At 42.6% G+C, this 18,612-nt stretch overlaps 2 protein-coding genes across 24 annotated transcripts in view; both read left to right on the forward strand.

Moving 5' to 3' along the window:
- Positions 1-3,069, forward strand: part of raraa (retinoic acid receptor, alpha a) — a 143,894-nt gene extending 140,825 nt beyond the window's left edge. For all 9 annotated transcript variants that reach the window (XM_082543434.1, XM_082543435.1, XM_082543438.1 and 6 more), the window contains 2 exons: positions 98-256; positions 425-3,069. In XM_082543434.1, coding sequence (XP_082399560.1) covers positions 98-256; positions 425-621 — 356 coding nt within the window. In that variant the 3' untranslated portion in view covers positions 622-3,069. The remainder of the gene's footprint in view (positions 1-97; positions 257-424) is intronic.
- A 4,101-nt stretch (positions 3,070-7,170) lies between these two features.
- mki67 (marker of proliferation Ki-67) lies at positions 7,171-18,414 on the forward strand. 15 transcript variants are annotated; one of them, XM_082543419.1, is made up of 17 exons: positions 7,171-7,390; positions 7,952-8,054; positions 8,690-8,771; positions 8,947-9,062; positions 10,807-10,876; positions 11,001-11,076; positions 11,249-11,860; positions 11,971-12,203; positions 12,279-12,451; positions 12,497-13,443; positions 13,744-13,859; positions 13,968-14,145; positions 14,236-14,379; positions 14,500-15,395; positions 15,581-15,629; positions 15,829-16,341; positions 16,496-18,414. In XM_082543419.1, exons 2-17 carry the CDS (start codon positions 7,966-7,968, stop codon positions 18,157-18,159), a joined length of 5,958 nt encoding a protein of 1,985 aa, XP_082399545.1. In that variant the 5' UTR covers positions 7,171-7,390; positions 7,952-7,965; the 3' UTR covers positions 18,160-18,414. The 15 variants fall into 15 exon arrangements, with proteins under 15 accessions (XP_082399545.1, XP_082399542.1, XP_082399549.1 ...); XM_082543423.1 differs by having other exon boundaries at positions 7,172-7,390; positions 12,279-12,784; positions 12,863-13,443; XM_082543417.1 differs by having other exon boundaries at positions 7,172-7,390; positions 12,279-12,751; positions 12,785-13,443.
- Positions 18,415-18,612: the final 198 nt, after the last annotated feature.

Here is an 18,612-nt window from a genome sequence, read left to right on the forward strand (position 1 = left end):
CACCATCTAGTGGCCACTGTGGTTCTAACAGTCGGAGAGTATTGGCTGACCCTTTTCTCTGTGCTTTCTTTTTTTTGTTTGTTTGTTTTGTTTACAGATCGACAGGACTTGGAAGAGGCAGACAAGGTGGACATCCTGCAGGAACCCCTTCTGGAGGCGCTGAAGATTTATGTAAGGAAGAGGAGGCCACACAAACCGCACATGTTCCCCAAGATGCTGATGAAGATCACTGATCTTAGAAGCATCAGTGCTAAAGGTCTGTAGTTCCCTTGTGTTTCTACATATATAGTGCTACAGTGATTACTCAGGTGTACAATTGATCATTTCTACTTTTTCTTTTGTATATTCCATTTTTGAATGAATGAATGAATGAGTATGTTTTACCAGAACTTACACTGATAGCTTACATTTTTCCATCTTGCAGGAGCTGAGCGTGTCATCACGCTGAAGATGGAGATCCCTGGCTCCATGCCACCTCTCATCCAGGAGATGCTGGAGAACTCAGAAGGTCTGGAAAGCGGAGCCGCAGGCGGACGACCCAGCGGCGCCCCCCCAGGCAGCTGCAGCCCCAGCCTGTCCCCCAGCTCTGCCCAAAGCAGTCCAGCTACACAATCGCCGTAGTCACGGCCCACGTTTTCATTTTCATTTTTTCTTTGTGTTGCGCTCTGTCTCCTCCCATTAATGTTCTGAAGAGGAGGGGTGAAGGAGGTGGGTCTTCTTGACACCTAACTGCTGAACACAGGAGACCAGCAGAGCCAACCACCTCCTCTCCGACAACAAAAATCCCAATTTCCTGATCCGCTTTCCCCTCTCTCTGGATTTCTATCCAGACATGAGGGGAGATGAGGCTGGACAGGCCGGGGTAACCGGATGCCTCCAACATACCACACCGTAAATACTGCTGATGACTCTTCCTCCTTCTCCCTCCCTTCTCCACCTTTTTTTTTTCTTTTCTTTTTTCTTTTTGAAAAGACTAACGGAGATGAGGTGTGGATGAACCCGAGAGCGGTTGGAGCACAATGGAACAAATATAAGGACGAGAACAATGAACACAGACTGACTTGACAAACACCAGACACTTTTTTTTTTTTTTTTTTTGTTTTCTTTTCTTTTCGTTGTTGTTGTTGTTGTGCTCTGAGGCAGACTACAACTGAACTTTTGGGACTTGTCAAAAGAACCCACTCCTCAAAGACTCTGGGTCTTTTCCTCTTTTCCAGTTTCATGAAAAAATAACAGATTTCGTACAAAAAAAAAGATATATAAATATATAGAGAAAAATTAAGGACCTATTGCGATCGACATGTCCAGAACAGGATGGCAGGTTGAAATGAGGACATGTTTTCTGAGCTGAGATTAGAAATTGTTGTACTCCTTCACTGTTTGAATCTTTTTCATACCCATCGAGTATTGAGGAAAAATGCTTTGGTTTCACATTTGTATATTCTAATTGACGGGGGGAAGAAAAATAAGATTATTTTTTTCCCTTTCCAGTCTACACAAGCAAACACACACAAATGTGCACAGAAAACAAGTCGCAATGATTATCACCTACTATTCCAGGTCGGATTTGTTTTCCTTTTTTTTTTTTTCTTCCAAGAGATTGGGGGGGAAATGATTGTATGAACTCAGTTGTATGATATGGTCACAGGTCCTTTCAAGAAATCAAATTAATGAAGATTCATTATTAAGGTGTATTTTAAGTAGCCTTTTGAGTTTGTGTATATAAGCTGTATTCATTTCTTTAAAACTATGAAGAGTTTTAGGGTTCACCTGATCGATTTTATTTTTTTTTTTTTTTAAAGAATACCGTTTTATGTGTTTTTAGGTTTGTGATTCAAGAAAAGACGTTTTGAGCACATTTTACTGAAGGAAGTTCTTTCATGTTTCGTGTCCTACTTTAACAAAACAAAACAAAAACATGGCAGACCCATCACAAATCACTGGCTCTAAAGGTTTTGGCTTCACGAACAGTTTTGCCCCCCCGACCCCACTTTTCTTTCTTTTTTTTCTTTTTTTTTTTTTATGTACAGTAGGTAAGAAAGTAGCACTCCTGTCGGGGCATAGCTTTTTTTTGTGTGTTTGGCCATGTAGCAGAAAGAGAAGGCGGCGTTTGAGGAAATGGTTTAGACGCCTTCTGTGGCCTGACGGGCTCAAACAAGCGGCGGCGGCTCTGCTTCAAAGAGAGTTGAAATGTGAACAATGGTGTACATACACTCTGTATTAAACACAAGTAAATCTCAGTGCTCTCTCTCAGTGCATCAATTTGTAGTCAATAGGAGAAGACTAGACTCTAGTTGATCCCCCTCCTCTACCTCTGCCCTGTCAGCGATCAGGCAAGGCGAGGTCCCAAATGTGATGTTTGTCAGCTAACTCCCCGCCCCTCACCTCCACCTTGGCAACCTGTGGTAGAAACAATATGTGACTTAACTGAATCCAGAGCAACCTCGTGCCCTGTGACACCAAAAACGCCTTCACCATTGCTACACGTCACCCAGACCATCATTACTGTACGCGCACCAATGTCTCAGGAAGGAATCATTTTTGTGTGCTTGGCCTGTCATTTGTATATGTTCTGTGCTGCAACCCCCTCCCTCTCCGGTAACAGATGCACATACACACACACACCTCTGCTACTGAGCCCTTCAGATTTTTCTTCACTCACTTTTGTTTGGCCTGGCAAAACCAGGACTTGTGCCGAGAGACACTGACCCCTGACCGCTCATTTTTCCAACATCCGTAGGATGCCAGTGTGGACTCTCTCCGAGTCGTTCACATGTCCTCTTTTCTTTCTTTTTTTTCTCTTTTTTTTTTTTTCTTGTACGGTCAAAGCTGCTTTCGTCATTTTAGGACTTAACCTGTCCAGAACGGTGCACAAATTTTCCCTCCACAGCGAATCTGGAATAGCAACAGACACACCGTCAGTTTGAAAAGTATGGAATATGTTGCAATTTTGTCAAGATTATCAAGCGACTTTGGAAAAAAAACAAAAAAAACCAAAACAAAACGAGAAAAAAGATTTAGAAAAAATAATAAAACCAACATTTAATAATTAAACGTTTGTGTTGTTCATATGGTGGTCTTTTCAATTCTTTTCTTTACAGCATCACACTCATTAGCTTTTCATTCATTTACACTGGTGAACCATCCACACGCAGTCACTGACTTTAATTATGCTTTCTGGAAGGTTTGGGGCCACTATTAACAGCCAGGAGCTGTGTTGCATGAATATATAACAGAGAAGCTTTATGACCACAATGAAAACCTCCATTACAGTAATGTCAGAGTAAAACATTATCCAGCACTGCAAATTTGTAAGCTGTAAAAATACTTTCTCTTGAAATGGTTTGGGTATTTTTTCTTTTTCAAATCGAAGCAACTCAGTGCATTTAGGTATGCAAATATAGTCAAGATGTCCTAATAAGGTCAACACAGAGAAGAGTGATTTAAGTGTCTTTTAATGTGGCCTGGTCATTGGTGCCAGGTGGGCTGGTCTGAGTATTTCAGCAACTGCTGATCTGCTGGGATTTACTCACATAACCATCTCTAGGGTTTACAGAGGATGATCAAAAAAAGGAAGCTATCCAGTGAGCAGCAGTTCTCTGTGAAAATATGACAATGTTGATGACAGAGGAGAATGGCAAAGCTGCTTTGAAAGGATAGGAAGCCAACAGCAACTCAAATAAACACTTGTTATAACCAAAGTATGGAGAAGAGCATCTCTGAAAGCACAGCATAGCAAATCCTGAAGCCAATGGGCTCGAACAGCAGAAGACCACACCTTGTTCTATCAGCTAAGAACAGGAAATTGAAAATACAATTTTCCATGGGCTCACCAAAACTGAATGGAAAAAGATTGGAATAATGTTTCCTGGTCTGATGAGTCTCCTTCAGCATTTAACATAAACAGCATGAAAGCATGGATCCATCTTTTCAGGCTGGTGTTGATAATGGTGTAATAGTATGAGGATATTTTCTTTTTTGGCCCCTTTAATCCCGAAATAGTATTGTTTAAATGCCACAACCTACCTGGGTGTTGTTGCTGACCACATCTATCCCTCCAGTGGCTGCTTCCAGCAGGATAACGCACCATGTCACAGATCACAAATCTTCTGAAACTGCTTTTCAGAATGAGTTCACTGTACTCAAATGGTCTCCACAGTCACCAGGTGGTAGAACAAGAGATTGTCATCATAGATGTGCAAACGACACATCGCCATCAACTATGTGATGCTGTCATGTCAGTATGGTCAGAAAATATCAGAGGAATTTTTCCAGCACCTTGAAAGAAAAGGGGTTGAACGCAGTAGTAGCAAGCTATTCTTAAAAACAAACAAAAAAACTGGCTGATGAATCTATATGCAGATAGTGGAAAATAGATGCGTGCAGCATATCAGAATATACTAACTGGAAAAGAAACCAGTGTCAAGATAAAGATACCAGTACAGAAAACATTGTAAACAATACAGTAAATGTTCTTCAATAAATATCCCAAGTTAGCCAGTAAGCTATCCAGTAAATGTGTGAGAAATGTCTATTGTGAACCTACAGAACTTGCGGCCGCTGCGTCGGGTCTCGCCGTCAGCCACGAACACGCTGACCTCCACCAGGTTTGGATTGGTGAACACTAGATTGCTGAGTAATAAAACTTTTATTTTAAGGGATTTATTTATGACCCAAGGACTGAATTTCCTCTGTATAACTGAGACATGGTTGAGGGCCGGTGAGTCCAGCGCTTTCACAGATCTCTTACCTGATGGCTGCTGCTTTTTAAACTCTCCTCGAATATCAGGCAGAGGAGGAGGAGTAACGGTTGTTTTTAAGAAGCAGTATAAATGTAAACCACTGCCATTATCAACCTCAGCTAGGTCGCTCTCACACAGTGCTCTGTGCTGTGGTTTACAGACCCCCAAAATACAATAAGAACTTCCTTAAATGACTTTTCTGATCTGTTGGCTGAAATTATGCCCAAATATGATCATGTCCTTATTATTGGGGACTTCAATATTCATGTGTGCTGCCCTGACAAGCCAATGGCAAAGGACTTTTTAAATCTTATTGACTCTTTTGATCTTGTGCAACCTGTGTCTGTGCCTACACAAAAATATGGGCACACATTGGATCTTGTTTTAACTCACAATTTACCTGTCTCTAACTTAGAGGTTTGTGATGTTGTATGGTCAGACCATAGGCCTGTCCTGTTTGAGGTTTTCCTTCCTTGTACTAAAGTTAATCTTCCTCCTGTTGCTGCTAGGAGCTGTTGTATTTTTAACCCTTCCTCTGCTGGACAGTTCTCTATTGTTTTTAATCAGAACGGCGGCCTTCCTGATTTCATATGCAATGATACAGAAGAGCTGAGTATGTGGTTTTACTCTGTCTGCCAAACTGCTTTAGATTCAGTGGCCCCCTTTAAGCTTAGGCAAGTAAAAGCCAAACCTGAACCCTGGCTGAATGAAGACACCCGGGCTGCCAGAAGAAAGTGTAGGAGAGCTGAACGTAAATGGAAGAAGGATCAACTTCAGGTGTCATACCAAATGTTACAAGATTACTGGAATTCTTACCAGAAAACTGTAAAAGATGCTAAGAGGAAACATTTTGCTGCTATTATTCAGGCAAATTGTCGTAAGCCTCATGTCTTATTTAAGACTATTGACATGGTCCTTCATGCTCCACAGACTGCTGGTGTCGAGTCTTCTCAGGAAATTTGTGAAAACTTCCTACACTTTTTTATTGATAAAGTGCTATCTGTCAAAGCGCAGACTTCCCAGTCTGTTCTCGACCCTTCTACCCCTGTCCCTAGTTCTGCTGTCTTTGACAGGTTCGAGCCAGTTTCCTTGCTCTGCCTGCAGGAGTTGGTTGCTCACATGAAGCCCTCAGGTTCCCCTTATGATGCTCTCCCTCCTCGATTTTTCAAAGAGGTTTTTCTCACTATAGCATCAGCTGTACAATCCATTGTAAATAGTAGTCTGTCCTCTGGTGTTGTACCTGTCAATCTCAAACATGCAGTGATTCAGCCTCTACTCAAGAAACCTGCTCTTGATCCTGATATTATTGCGAATTACAGACCTATTTCCAAACTGCCTTTTATCTCAAAGATTCTTGAAAAGGTAGTTTACAAGCAATTAATGTCCTTCCTAGAAGAACACGGTATTTTAGAAGTTTTCCAATCTGGTTTTAAAGCTTTACATAGTACCGAATCTGCCCTTTTAAGAGTTTTTAATGATGTGTTTTTGGCAAATGACTCAGGTGACTGTGTTATTATCGTGCTGTTAGATTTAACTGCTGCTTTTGATACAGTGGATCATAATATTTTAATTTCCCGTTTAGAGCAGTTGGTGGGTATGCGGAGTACCGCACTGCAGTGGCTCAGATCCTATTTGGCAGCTCCTTAAGGTACCGAAAACCAAGTATAAATTTAAAGGTGATCGTGCTTTTGCTGTAGTTGCTCCAAAGTTGTGGAATGATCTACCCTTGCATGTTAGGCAGGCCTCTTCTCTCTCTGAATTTAAAAGTCTTCTTAAAACATATTTATTCGCTGAAGACTTTGGCATTGATTAGAGGGGTTGACTCAATTTGTTTTAACATGTTTCAATTTATTTTAGTTTTTTAGTTATTTATTTTATCTTATCTCATTTTAATTTTCTTTACTTATGCTATTAGCATGTACAGCACTTTGTGAACTCTGGTTTTATGTTAAAGTGCTTTATAAATAAAGGTGGTATGGTATGGTATTGTGTAGACTGTATTTCTCACCATTGTGGAGCTGCTGTGAATGAAAAAGGTAAGTACTAGTAACTTTTTATTTTTGTATTTATTTGCATCAAAGTGGACTGAATATGCTGCTGAGCTTTAAATAGCCTACTTGGGCGCTTAGAGTGCTGCTTCGAGAAGTTTACTCTGCGCTACTAGCCCCACCCATTTTACGAAACGATGACGTCTGAGCCAATCACGATGCTTCGCGCGGAATTTCAAATATTTTCAAATGCCCATCCATTCACCGATGTGATATTGTTCCGCCAAATTTGTAAACAAAATAGTCCCTTTTGTCTAAACGCGAGTTCAATTTGATCAGAGCAAATACACAGTGCATGACAAACCTAGTATGACAAAATATTACACGCATTTCATTACAAAAGACAAAGTGAAGTCAAGTTTTAGTGGGGCGACCGAGTGCGTTTAAGTCTGGCGGATTGATATCACAACACTTCCCTGGACCAGGCGACGGACAACAAGGGACCGCTGTTGAAGGTTGCTTACGTTAGGTAGTCGTCGGCATGGCAGATTGTCGTTTTAACTTTAGGCTGATATGATCGTGTAGTTAAAGTCCTCGTTGTATCCTTGTCTATGTTTATGGATTTCCCAGGATTTCACGCATCTGCAAAGTGACTTTCAGGTGAGGATACGATAGTCCTAAACGACCGTTATATTAGAGTTTAATAAGTCGTGTAACACAAGTGGCGACCCGACATTAAGTTTTTTTAACGGTGGCGTTATAACGATACACGTTTTTTCTTTTTTTAACTAGAGAATGTAGTAAATGATAAAAAAACAATCAAACTTACAGCTAGCTATGTATTTCTGGCAAGACGAAAACTACAGTCGAGGCCACCATGCACGTGGGATACTGGGAAAACGTTTGCTAGCGCTTTACTGAGGAACAACGGTCCTGCTGGTTTGTAATAGAAATACAAAACAAATCTAGGATTAGATTAATCCTACATAGAGTTAAAAAGAAGTGTAGAATAAACTAAAACTACCTAAAATGTCATAAACCAAATTAAAAAAAATAGCTAAATGTCATCGTTAGGTATGAATACAATGTTGCCGCCTAGTAAATGTCTTTCCTCGGCTTGGAACGACATTTAAATGCTATTTAACATTTAAAGTTTGATTGTCTAATGTGGATTTGACTGTGCCTTTCGCTGCTGACACTTGTGTTTCGTAATGTTCCCAGGTAACGTTGGGAAAATGCCGTTGCACGGTAAGATTGTCGTGATTAAGCGGAGTGGAGGAGATGGGACTGAATTTCCTCTGACTGCAGCATGTTTATTTGGAAGGTTGGTAGAGTTGGCCTTTGTTTACCTTCTGTTTTAATCCAACTTACAGTAGTGTTCATACATGTAAGACACCCTCGTGTACTACAGAAAACGCATACACTTCATCAATGTTTCTCATGTTGCGATTGTGATGGGCTATAAAAACTTTACTGTTAAGCTGTTGAAGTGAAGAAACTATGTTTGTTCTCATATACAGTAGACTTTACATTGTTAGATCAAAGCTCTCAAGCAAATCCACATCAGTTTTGCACCATCTGACCGGCTGTAGCTCAGGGAGGTAGAGCTGGTCACTTACTGATCGGAAGGTTGGTGGTTCGATCCCTGGCTCCTCCAGTCTGCATGTCAAGTATCCTTGGGCAAGATACTAACCCGAACTTGCTCTCCGATGGGTCCATCGGAGTATGAATGTCGTTAGAAAGCACTATGTATAAATAAAGTGCTTGTGAGAATGGGTATGATTGGGTGAATGAGGCATGTTGTATAGAGCGCTTTGAGTACTCCGTGAGAGTAGAAAAGCGCTCTATAAGAATCAGTCTTTCTTCATGAGCCTTTAAAGATCAGCTCCCAGTTACATGTAAATATGAAGAGGTTCCACTTATCATGCAGCTGAATGCCTTCTGCTTGTGACCTTACAGGAAGCCTGACTGTGATATTCGTATTCAGCTTCCTCAAGTCTCCAAGGAGCACTGCCGGATTGACTTGAATGAGAATAAAGAGGTAAGAAAATACAAGGAGCGCGACTGCTTTAATGGCCTTAGTTTGCCGATATTTAAAAAATGATTGCTGTGGGGAATGTTTGCTTAGATGCTGTGTAATCATGTAGTTGTGCTTCTGCTTTGAAATGTTTTCATTGTTCATGTGGTGTTTCTCTCTCGCTCTGTCTTTCTGCCAGGTCATTTTGACCAATTTAAGCTCAGCAAATCCAACGCTTGTCAATGGCGAGGTTTTGCAGCAGTCTGAGCGCTTGAAGCATGGAGATGTTATAACCATTATCGACCGTTCTTTCAGGTGAGTGTGGTCTGAAAGAAACATTTTAACAACCTTTTTTCATAAGCCGTTAGACAAACGCTGAGGTAAAGGGCATTCAAGTTGCGTGTGTTGTTGGAACAGAAGTCTAATCTCTGAAATGCAACCTGCAAAAAGTCAAGGATGTGAGGAACCCGCTGAAACCGAATGTAATGCTTAAGCCCAACAATAGAGATTGACAGACCACGTGACTTTCGCGCATTGCATGCCGGTAACTCGTGGCAAAACAATCCAAATACCTGCATCAAATGCAAGCATTTGCAGCACCGCAAAACGTTCATTCTTCGGTTCCAATAAATTCTTGCTTTTTCTTTGCCCCCCAAAAAGGTATGTACAAAACGAAGGAGAACAATGCCGGTCCGTGCAAAGACAGACTTAATGAAAAGTCAAAGAAAAGGTACGAGGAAAAAAATCAAACCAGTGAAAGTGTTAGACCCTTACGAGCACACAGAGGGACAAAATACGTTAGCGTGTTGCCCAACTACACCACGCTCATATTTATAATTATACGGTTCTTTGAGTGAGTGCATACACTCATGAAGTTTAGTAACTTCAGGTCACTGCAACAAGCCCAGGTACAGTTTACCGACGGATGGGTGCAGGACCTTGAAATGCACCGTGTAGAAAGTAAAGACCATCGTACATATCAAAAGTTTACCAGTCTCACAAATCGTCTTCATAAATACACATTCGCTAACAGTTTATTAATAGGACCTTTGAGCTCAACGGTAATTAATTAGTAGAAGAAATAATTTCTGGTTCATTACAGAAATGTAGCAGTGACAATAATATTGTATGCTGTAATCGTACTGGGCAATTAGTGATACAAAACAACAGTTTTGTCCTGTGAATAAAAGTATATGTTTTTGTCAGTGTACCATAATAACAGAAGCGAAACACAATATTGTGTCAGGACAATTTACTATTTATGCACAATAAATAAAGGAGCATAGCGCGACAATTTCTGTTCAGCGCCAGACTTGCTTGTAACCTATATCACCAATTATGTGATAAAAATGACGCATTAACTACAACAGCAGACTGACCTTTGTGGAAATGCTTGGAGCAGACTAACCTGTGAGCTGGAGTGTTCTGGGACGTTATATTTGATCTTTGAATGGCTGCAATCCAGTCGCCTCTTTGTTACTTCGGAAACATGGCTCGAACAATTTCTCTTCAACGACGTAATCCGATAACAACCGATCTCTTTACCCGTCGGCTTTCCGTGGCTGTCATGCGACCGGCTATTGCAGTTAATAATACAACAGCTTCCTGCCATTTTTTGTGTTTCTTTTTATCGCTGTATAACTGATTTCAATTGAAAGCCTGCGTGCGCTAGTACCTCTTGCCACGAGTTCCCAGAATTTGCGGTTTTACCCCTGAGTGACGTCACATTTTCAATCTCTATACTAATATGAAATCTGTGTTGGCCGTTTCAGTTAACATGGTATTGGTTTGTTGGTTATTATTGCTAAATGCAAATTCAGGTGAGCAGCACTGGAGTTAATTTATTGTTTTTCATGTAGAGATAAAAATGAGATAATCTATCTTGTAGAAAAGTGGTGGGTAATTGGAATCTTCTGATGTGTTTAACATATTTTAAGAGCTCATAGATTATACTGCTTGCAGTGGAAATGAAACAGTCCTGTACTTAGTGTCTCCATGTTAGCATTGTCATGGTCACCCTAAAGGGCGTCTTCTATGTCTTTGCTTTTGATTATTTCAGGTTTGAGTATCCTCCGGCACAAACGCCAAAGAAGAGGTCTGCCATTGGAGGCAAACCTGAAACCCTCAAGGTAATTTTATTTATTTATTTTCCTTTTAAACCACTCTATTTCAGCCTTCCACAACTCTCTTAAAAAAGTTATTACCTTTCTAATAAATTGGATTGTTTTACTAATGGGGGCGTCTTATTCTTAGGTTCTTCAAGACCAGCAAGTGGGTGACACCCCTATTGTGGAAAAAGGAGAAAAGAGATTCTCTGAAGTGTCATCAGGTGTGATTTCTATTTAGAAACAGTCGTTTTTAGCAATGTAGCTATGTGAAGCAGCGTACACTTACTAAATATGTCTGAAAATAAGCAGACCCATGTAACCAAAGCTGTAAATGGTCTTGCAAAACAAGCAGCTAAACAGCCACTGACTGATTTGTTTTATTATTTTTTTAAGATACTTGTCTTAAAGATGGAGCCAGCCATGACAATATTCAGCGTTCCTTGGAGAAAACCGGAGAGTTGGAGTCCAAGGCAGATGATAGCCTGCTACAAGGCAAGAGCAACTCCCCCTTCAGCGACCTGTATCAAATGATCAAAAAATCTCTGGATGTCAAGACCCCTCGGAAATCTTGTGCCAGTCAGCTTGCAACGCCTTCCTCAAAGGTCGCCTCTCCAAAACCCAATTCGGTCAGAAAAGGTAGTGCCATTTTCACTGAGAGAAAAAGCACTCCTAAGAAAAGTGAAGTTCTAGCTGGACCTGGAAGTACAAACGGGGGAACCCCAGCGTCTGTGAGGAAGCAAGCGAAGGTTCCAGCTGCTGAGACGGCTGAACCCAGAGCAGAAAAGGCTGAAAATGGCAGCGTGATTGAAACGGCTTCACCTCGGAAAAGAAATGGCGCAACTCCTCAGAAGTTTACTGTAAATGAGGTTATTGAGCAAATTACAGCTGAAACACCCAAGTCGCCTGCGAGGAGGAGGAGTAAGGAAATGTCACCTGGCAAAACTCCAGTGACCAAGAACCAAGAAGAAAAAACAAAGGCATCACCCAGGAATTCAGCTGGAAAAGGTTTTCCTGCTCAAAATTGAATTATAATATTTCTGGGTGTGGCTGTATAATTGATATTGTACACTTCTGGTAGCTTGATACTAATGTACGAGCATATTTTGTTTTCATAGGAAAAGAAGTGTCCAAAAAACGCAAGAGTGGAGAACTCGGAGAAGACGTGCCCAAACAGCAAGCGAAGAGGAAACGCGTTTCCTTTGGAGGTTACCTGAGCCCAGAGCTGTTTGACAAACGGTTGCCTCCTGACTCTCCATTACGCAAGGGGGCTACCCCACGGAGGAGCTTGTCTCTCTTGAGACCCAAGCAGTCACTGCTTAGACGAGCATCCGTCATCGGCTTGCTAAAAGTAAGAATGGGCAGTTTAAAGTGACAGTATACTTGGAATGTTAAACACTTATTTAAAACATATTGTTTTCCATAGGAGGGCAGCCCACGTGCAAAAAGTCCTGCAAAAACAAAAACACCATCACCTAAGAAATCACCGAGCAAGAAAATGGCTTCTCCTAAGACTCCAACTTCTGGGAAGAAGTCTCCCAAATCCAGATCACCATCACCCAAGGCAGCATCTCCCGCGAAGAAGTCGCCCAAGTCCAGGTCCCCGTCTCCCGCGAAGAAGTCGCCCAAGTCACCCAAGTCCAGGTCCCCGTCTCCCGCGAAGAAGTCGCCCAAGTCCAGGTCCCCGTCTCCTGCAAAGTCGCCCAAGTCCAGGTCCCCGTCTCCTGCAAAGTCGCCCAAGTCCAGGTCCCCGTCTCCCGCGAAGAAGTCGCCCAAGTCACCCAAGTCCGGGTCCCCATCTCCCGCGAAGAAGTCGCCCAAGTCCAGGTCCCCGTCTCCCGCGAAGAAGTCGCCCAAGTCCAGGTCCCCGTCTCCCGCGAAGAAGTCGCCCAAGTCCAGGTCCCCGTCTCCTGCAAAGTCGCCCAAGTCCAGGTCCCCGTCTCCTGCAAAGTCGCCCAAGTCCAGGTCCCCGTCTCCCGCGAAGAAGTCGCCCAAGTCGCCCAAGTCCAGGTCCCCGTCTCCCGCGAAGAAGTCGCCCAAGTCACCCAAGTCCAGGTCCCCGTCTCCCAAAGCAGCTTCTCCTACCAATAAATCACCCAAATCTAGATCTGCTTCTCCTAAAGCAACCGCGAATAAATCACCAAAATCCAAGAGCCCATCTCCTGCAAGAGGAAGATCTCCTTCTAAAGTGGAAACTCCTAAAACCAATGAACAGCAGAAAACTCAACGCAGGGCTTCAGCCCCAGGGCAGATTCCCCACGAGCAAGTTCCTGCTGGAAAAAGAAGGGCAACTGTGGGTTTGCCTGGTACTTCTCTGGAAAGTGTCCCTACTGTCGTCCTTACACCAGCTAAAACTCCCACTAATTCAGGAGTTCAGACCCCCACAGTCAAGGGGCGATTTTCTGTGTCACAAATTAGTACACCCTCTCCAATAGCTGAAGCCGACAAGGTCACTGACCAGGTTCTTTTGCCCACCGTCACCCCTAAAACACACAAAGGAAGGAAAAGCACCTCGCAGAAGACTCCAGGTGCTGCGAAGAGTGCAGTAAAGATGCACAGAAGAAGTGGCATTTCAAGAGCATCTATAAAAGGTATGATAAGTGCTGAAATGTTTGATAGCTGGTTTCAACTCTTGGTTTTTGTTCCCAGCACTAGAAATCTGTCAGTTCCAGTCAGAATGAAGGTCATTAGTGGGAGTAGCTGAAAGCTACTTGTTTTACTCATTTTCTTTTTATCATCTTTAAAAATGTAAATTTAATTTAATCTTTCAAAGCTGTTTATAATTAATTAATGCAGTTGTTGTGGAAAAAGAAATCTGATGATCACGATGAGAATGAGAAGATTAATTTTGTGTGTTTTCTTTCTTTCTTTTTTCTCTCATGTCCATCCAGTCTCCAATCCTTGGGCGCACATTGTGAAATTTGGTCAACCTAAGGCTCAAGTTGTTGCTCCACTTAAAAAAACCATTGGCCAAAAGCCTAAGAAGAGAGCAGTGCCCAAACCACAGGTACATATTGTACCAAGTACAGTTATGTTTTATGTTTATGCGTCTGTTGTTCTGAATCTTTATAATGATCTTTATCAAATCTACTTGTCTTTCCAAAACACCAATCAGACACCTGCCAGAAATCTGAAGGGCTACGTGAGCACTGGACATGCAGACTCGCCCGCCACCATTGTTGTTGGTAGAGCACACAGACAGACCGTTGTGCAGCCAACTGGTGCTGCACCAAGAGTGGTCACCAATGTTGCACTCTTCAAAAAGAACATGAAAATGGATGAAGACTTGACTGGTAAGCACCTCTCCTTCATCCGCAGCAGGTGGTGAAACTTGTGGCCAATTTCAGTTTTGTGCCTTCTTACATTGTGCTGTTTGATTTCAGGTATTTCTGAAATGTTTAAAACTCCTGTAAACGAAAGGAAGCGGAAGTCTTTAATCGATGATAACAGCGTCACAAAGACACCAGCTGGAGGTCAGAGCGCATCTGTGATGGAGCCATCTGTGCTGAGCACACCAGAGGAACCAGGTAAGCTGTGTATTTGTGGTGTTTTGATTGGTAGTGAATCTTGAGTTCTGCATAGTCCAAATAAGCTGGCTGGGACATTAAATTGTTATAAAGGAAAACAAAAATATGACTTATTTACAGGTGAGATGATAGTATCTCCGCTGAGTGTTACATCTGCAGTAAAAGGCAGAAGATACAACAATGAGGCAGTCCAACGCCTCCTTGATGAAGATCAAGACGCCACCTTCATCGGCCAGATTCAGTCAGAGTCAAGTGAACGGCAGAATGCAGATTTGCAGGTGTCCACTGTAACAACTCCCAAACTGAGGCCAGAATTACCAGATTCTCTGACCGGAGTTAAGAGGATCATGAAAACGCCAAAACAGAAGGCTGAGCCTGTTGAAGATTTGAGAGGGAAGCTGTTGAAAACTCCAAAACAGAAGCCTGAAAAACAGGAGTGCCTCACTGGAGTCAAGAGGATCATGAAGACTCCGAGACAGAAAGCCGAACCTTTAGAGGACATCAGAGGGAATCTTCTGAAGACTCCCAAACAGAAGCCTGAACAGCAAGAGTGCTTCACTGGGGTTAAGAGAATATTTAGAACTCCAAAGGAGAAGGCTGAACCGCTTGAAGACCTTCAAGGGAAGATTCTGAAGACCCCCGAAGTCCCAGAAGCTGGTGATGCCAGTTTGGGTGGTGGTAAGGAGCTTCTGCAGACGCCAGCACAGTTGCAAGAATCTGACGCAAAAGGCATGAAAACTCCAAAAAGCTCTCCAGTGGTTCACCTCACTGGAGTCAAGAGAGTGATGAAGACACCTGTGGAGAAAGGTGCTCCTGTCGAAGATGTGGTTGGCGTGAAGAGGCTCATGAGAACTCCCAGGCAGAAAGGCGAACCTGTTGAGGCGAATTTCGGGCTCAAGAGACTCATGAAGTCGCCAAGGCTGAGGGGTAATGCTCCAGTGGAGGACTTCGAGGGACTTCAAGAACTTATGGAGGAGCCACTGACTGAGCCCACAGTACAACCAGAGGCAAAGGAGGTAATGCATTCAGTATTCATACAAAATACATGCCCACCAAAAAAGTCTGAACATCTGTCTGTTACTGAGTTAACTCTTATCAATGCCATTGCCTCTAATCCCTGGTTTTAGAAAGTTGTTTGGTGTGCATGGTTTAGTTTTCTAACAAGACCTCATTGTCCAAATTGGTTTTGTTCTATTTTTAGCAGGGTGAAGCTCAGATGTCTCTCGACAGCAGTGCAAACGTGGTAAAAGGTGGGTTAGGTTAACTAAAACTGTTAAATGTTTGTTCTTGGGAGCGTGGACTTGAAAAGGGTTTGATCAGTGTGACTTTCTTTTGTAATGTTGTCAAAACATATCAGCCTCCACACAGATTCAGCGTTAAACTGTTTCTTTCCCCCCTCTCTCTCTCTCCTTTTGGATGATGATGATGATGATGATAATAAAACATCAGATGCCATGGAAACGGTCTCTCAGGCAGATGCAGTACTTCTTGAGGAAGCTGAGGTGAAGACTGCTGTGAATGCAGATCCTGCACATGAGAAGAAATCTGTACGAGGCAGAAGGGCAAAAACGGTGGAATCTAAAGCAGCTGAGGATAAACAGGAAGAGCCTGTAATCCCTGCTCCATCCAGAGGAAGAAGAGGAAAGAAAACTGAAGCTACAGCACCACCTGCTGTTAGACAGACAAGAGGCAGAAATGCGAAGACAGCTGTTGAGCTGTCAGCAGAAGAGAATCACCTTCCTTCTCCCAAAGTTGCTCCTAAGCCAAAAAGGGGTAGAAGTGCACAGCAGTCTTCTGATGAGCCTGAAGTTGCTGCTGAAGCTGAGCGTGTTCAGAGCCACCCACTTGATGTTGAGGAGAAAGCAAATGAAAGTGCTGTGCCCAAGCGAGGAAGAAGAGCTAAGCAACCCAAAAAGTCACAGCAACGAAATGCAACTGAGGATGTTCCCCAAGATACACCAGGTATAACACTTTAGATTATTTAGTGCCTTCTCTTAGGAAGTATAACTAATAACTGAGCATGTTGCATTATGTTATTTCATTTTTATCATATGTATGTTTATAATTTATGTATAATTTTCTCCCCCTTGTTTTATCTTGCTCTTGTTTAAATTAGATGCAAATGTAGCCTGCAGTGACCAGCCTGAGGTGTTGCCAGGCAGAGCTGATGAAAACAAATCTGATGCCATGGAAACTGTTGTCCAAGCACGTCAAGCTGAAAGCTTACTTCACGTGCAGACACCAGCTTCAGTTCAGAAGAAATCTGTCCGAGGCAGAAGAGCAAAACAGGCCGAATCTGAAGAACTTGAAGATAAAAAAGAGGCAGCTGAAATTGCTGAAGATCCCATTGTGCCTACTCCAGCGAGAGGAGAAAGAAGAGGGAAGAAAATGGAAGCTGTAGCGCCACCTGCAGCTAGACACACAAAAAGAGGCAGAAATGCAAAGTCTCAGGAGAGCACCTCTGAGACCTCCGCTGATGCCAGTGCCCAAGCGTCTCTGATAAACACCAGTCTGTCTGCACTCCAGACAGAAGAAGCTGTTGTTAAGCCAGTCAGAGGGAGGAGAGCAAAACAAACACCTGTTAAGCCAGCTCAACCAGAGCCTGAAACGGTTGAAACAGCAAGTGGGGAACAGAGCCAAGTGGAAAACTCTGAGCCTCAGAAGACCACTCTTCCCACTGCTGGAAAACCACGAAGAGGGAGAAAGGCAAGACAGGATACCGCTGAACAGAATGAGGTGACAGAAGAGGTGGTCAAGCAGGCAGCAGTGGAGACGAATGAGCAGTCTCAGCCTCCAGCCAGAGTAAAGAGGGGCAGAAATGCCAAACAGGATGAAGAAAAGATGAATGAGCCTGCTAAAAAAATAAAACTAACAAGAAAGTCTGAGGAGGCCCAAACGGAATTAACAGAAGCCCAAACTGTTAAAATGGTCATTTCAGAAACAACAGAACCAGCCCAGATAAGCGAACAGGCCAGTGTGGCCACGAAGCCCAGAAGAGGAGGGCGGAAAGCAAAACAAGACACAGAGAGTGTGGAATCCATTGAGGTCCAAGAGGTCCCTGTTCTCAGCACAGAAAATAAACCCAAACGAGGCAGGAGGGGAAAACCAGCTGCCGAAGAAACTAAAGCCACTGCCGAAAGTCCTGAACACAAGCCGAAGGCTGAGGAGGCGAAAAACGCTGAGCCACTTTCCTCGTCTATGAAAACTAGCAGGTCAAGGGGAGTGAGGGCTTCTGCTAAATGTGAGACTTCACAAGCCATTCCAGCCAAGAGAGCCCGCAGAGGTACAACTGTTTCTCCTGAGGAGGTCAGCACAGAATCCACAGTTTTGGTTTCCGAGCCTGCTCCCACGTCAGTGGAACCAGCAAGAAAGGGAAGACGGGGAGCATTCAAGTCCACAACAGAAGAGCCTACGACGACTACTGATCAGAAGAATCCTGAAGCTGTTGAGAGCAACGCAAAGATGCCCAAAAGATGCGTTAAGTGGAAATCACACTTGGAAGTCTTTGAGATTCCAAAGGCGACACCTGTAAAAGCAGCGCGAGGTAAGAAGTCTAAAGCTGCAGACCAAGTCAACAGTGAAAGCAAAAATGTGTCAAATGATGCCAACAAAACTGAAGAGGAGGATCTCTCAGATAAAGCTGTTGACAGTAGACCTGTTAAGAGAGTCGGACGAGGGGCGAAGACTGCTGCCAAAGTGGAACCTGCAAACAACCCAGAGAAAAACGTTGAAGCCAAAACGCAGCCTAAAACCCGCAGAGGAAGATCAGCAAACAAATAGATGTATTTGTACACATCAGTACCTTTTTAATGATAATCTATTTTTGTACTTGTGGCTTTTTTTCTCTCTCTCTCTCTCTTTTTTTTTTTAAGATTGTAATGCTTTGTAGTCCATAGTTTTATAGTGAAAAAGCTTTGTCTGAGTTCAGCAGGGAATCTTTGTTTTTAATCATTTGGTGTCAAGCTGTATTATTCTTCACTGATTCTGCAAATACTTTATGGTTCAAAAAATTGGTTATTAAATTTTTTTCTACATTAGAAAATGTGTGGAAATTGTTTTTATTTTATTAAAAAATGTTTAAATCACAATTTTTGAATGCATCTACATATTGGGTTCAGCTGGTAAATAGATGATCAGGTTAGAAGTAAACACAGTTTATAACTCAAATAGTTATTAGTGTAATAGAATTAGTGATAAAGAAAATAATAGTATGTTTAGCCTGTTATCATAGTG

The sequence above is a fragment of the Aulonocara stuartgranti genome (assembly GCF_965226115.1).
Source record: "Aulonocara stuartgranti genome assembly, chromosome: 8".
NCBI lineage: Eukaryota > Metazoa > Chordata > Actinopteri > Cichliformes > Cichlidae > Aulonocara > Aulonocara stuartgranti.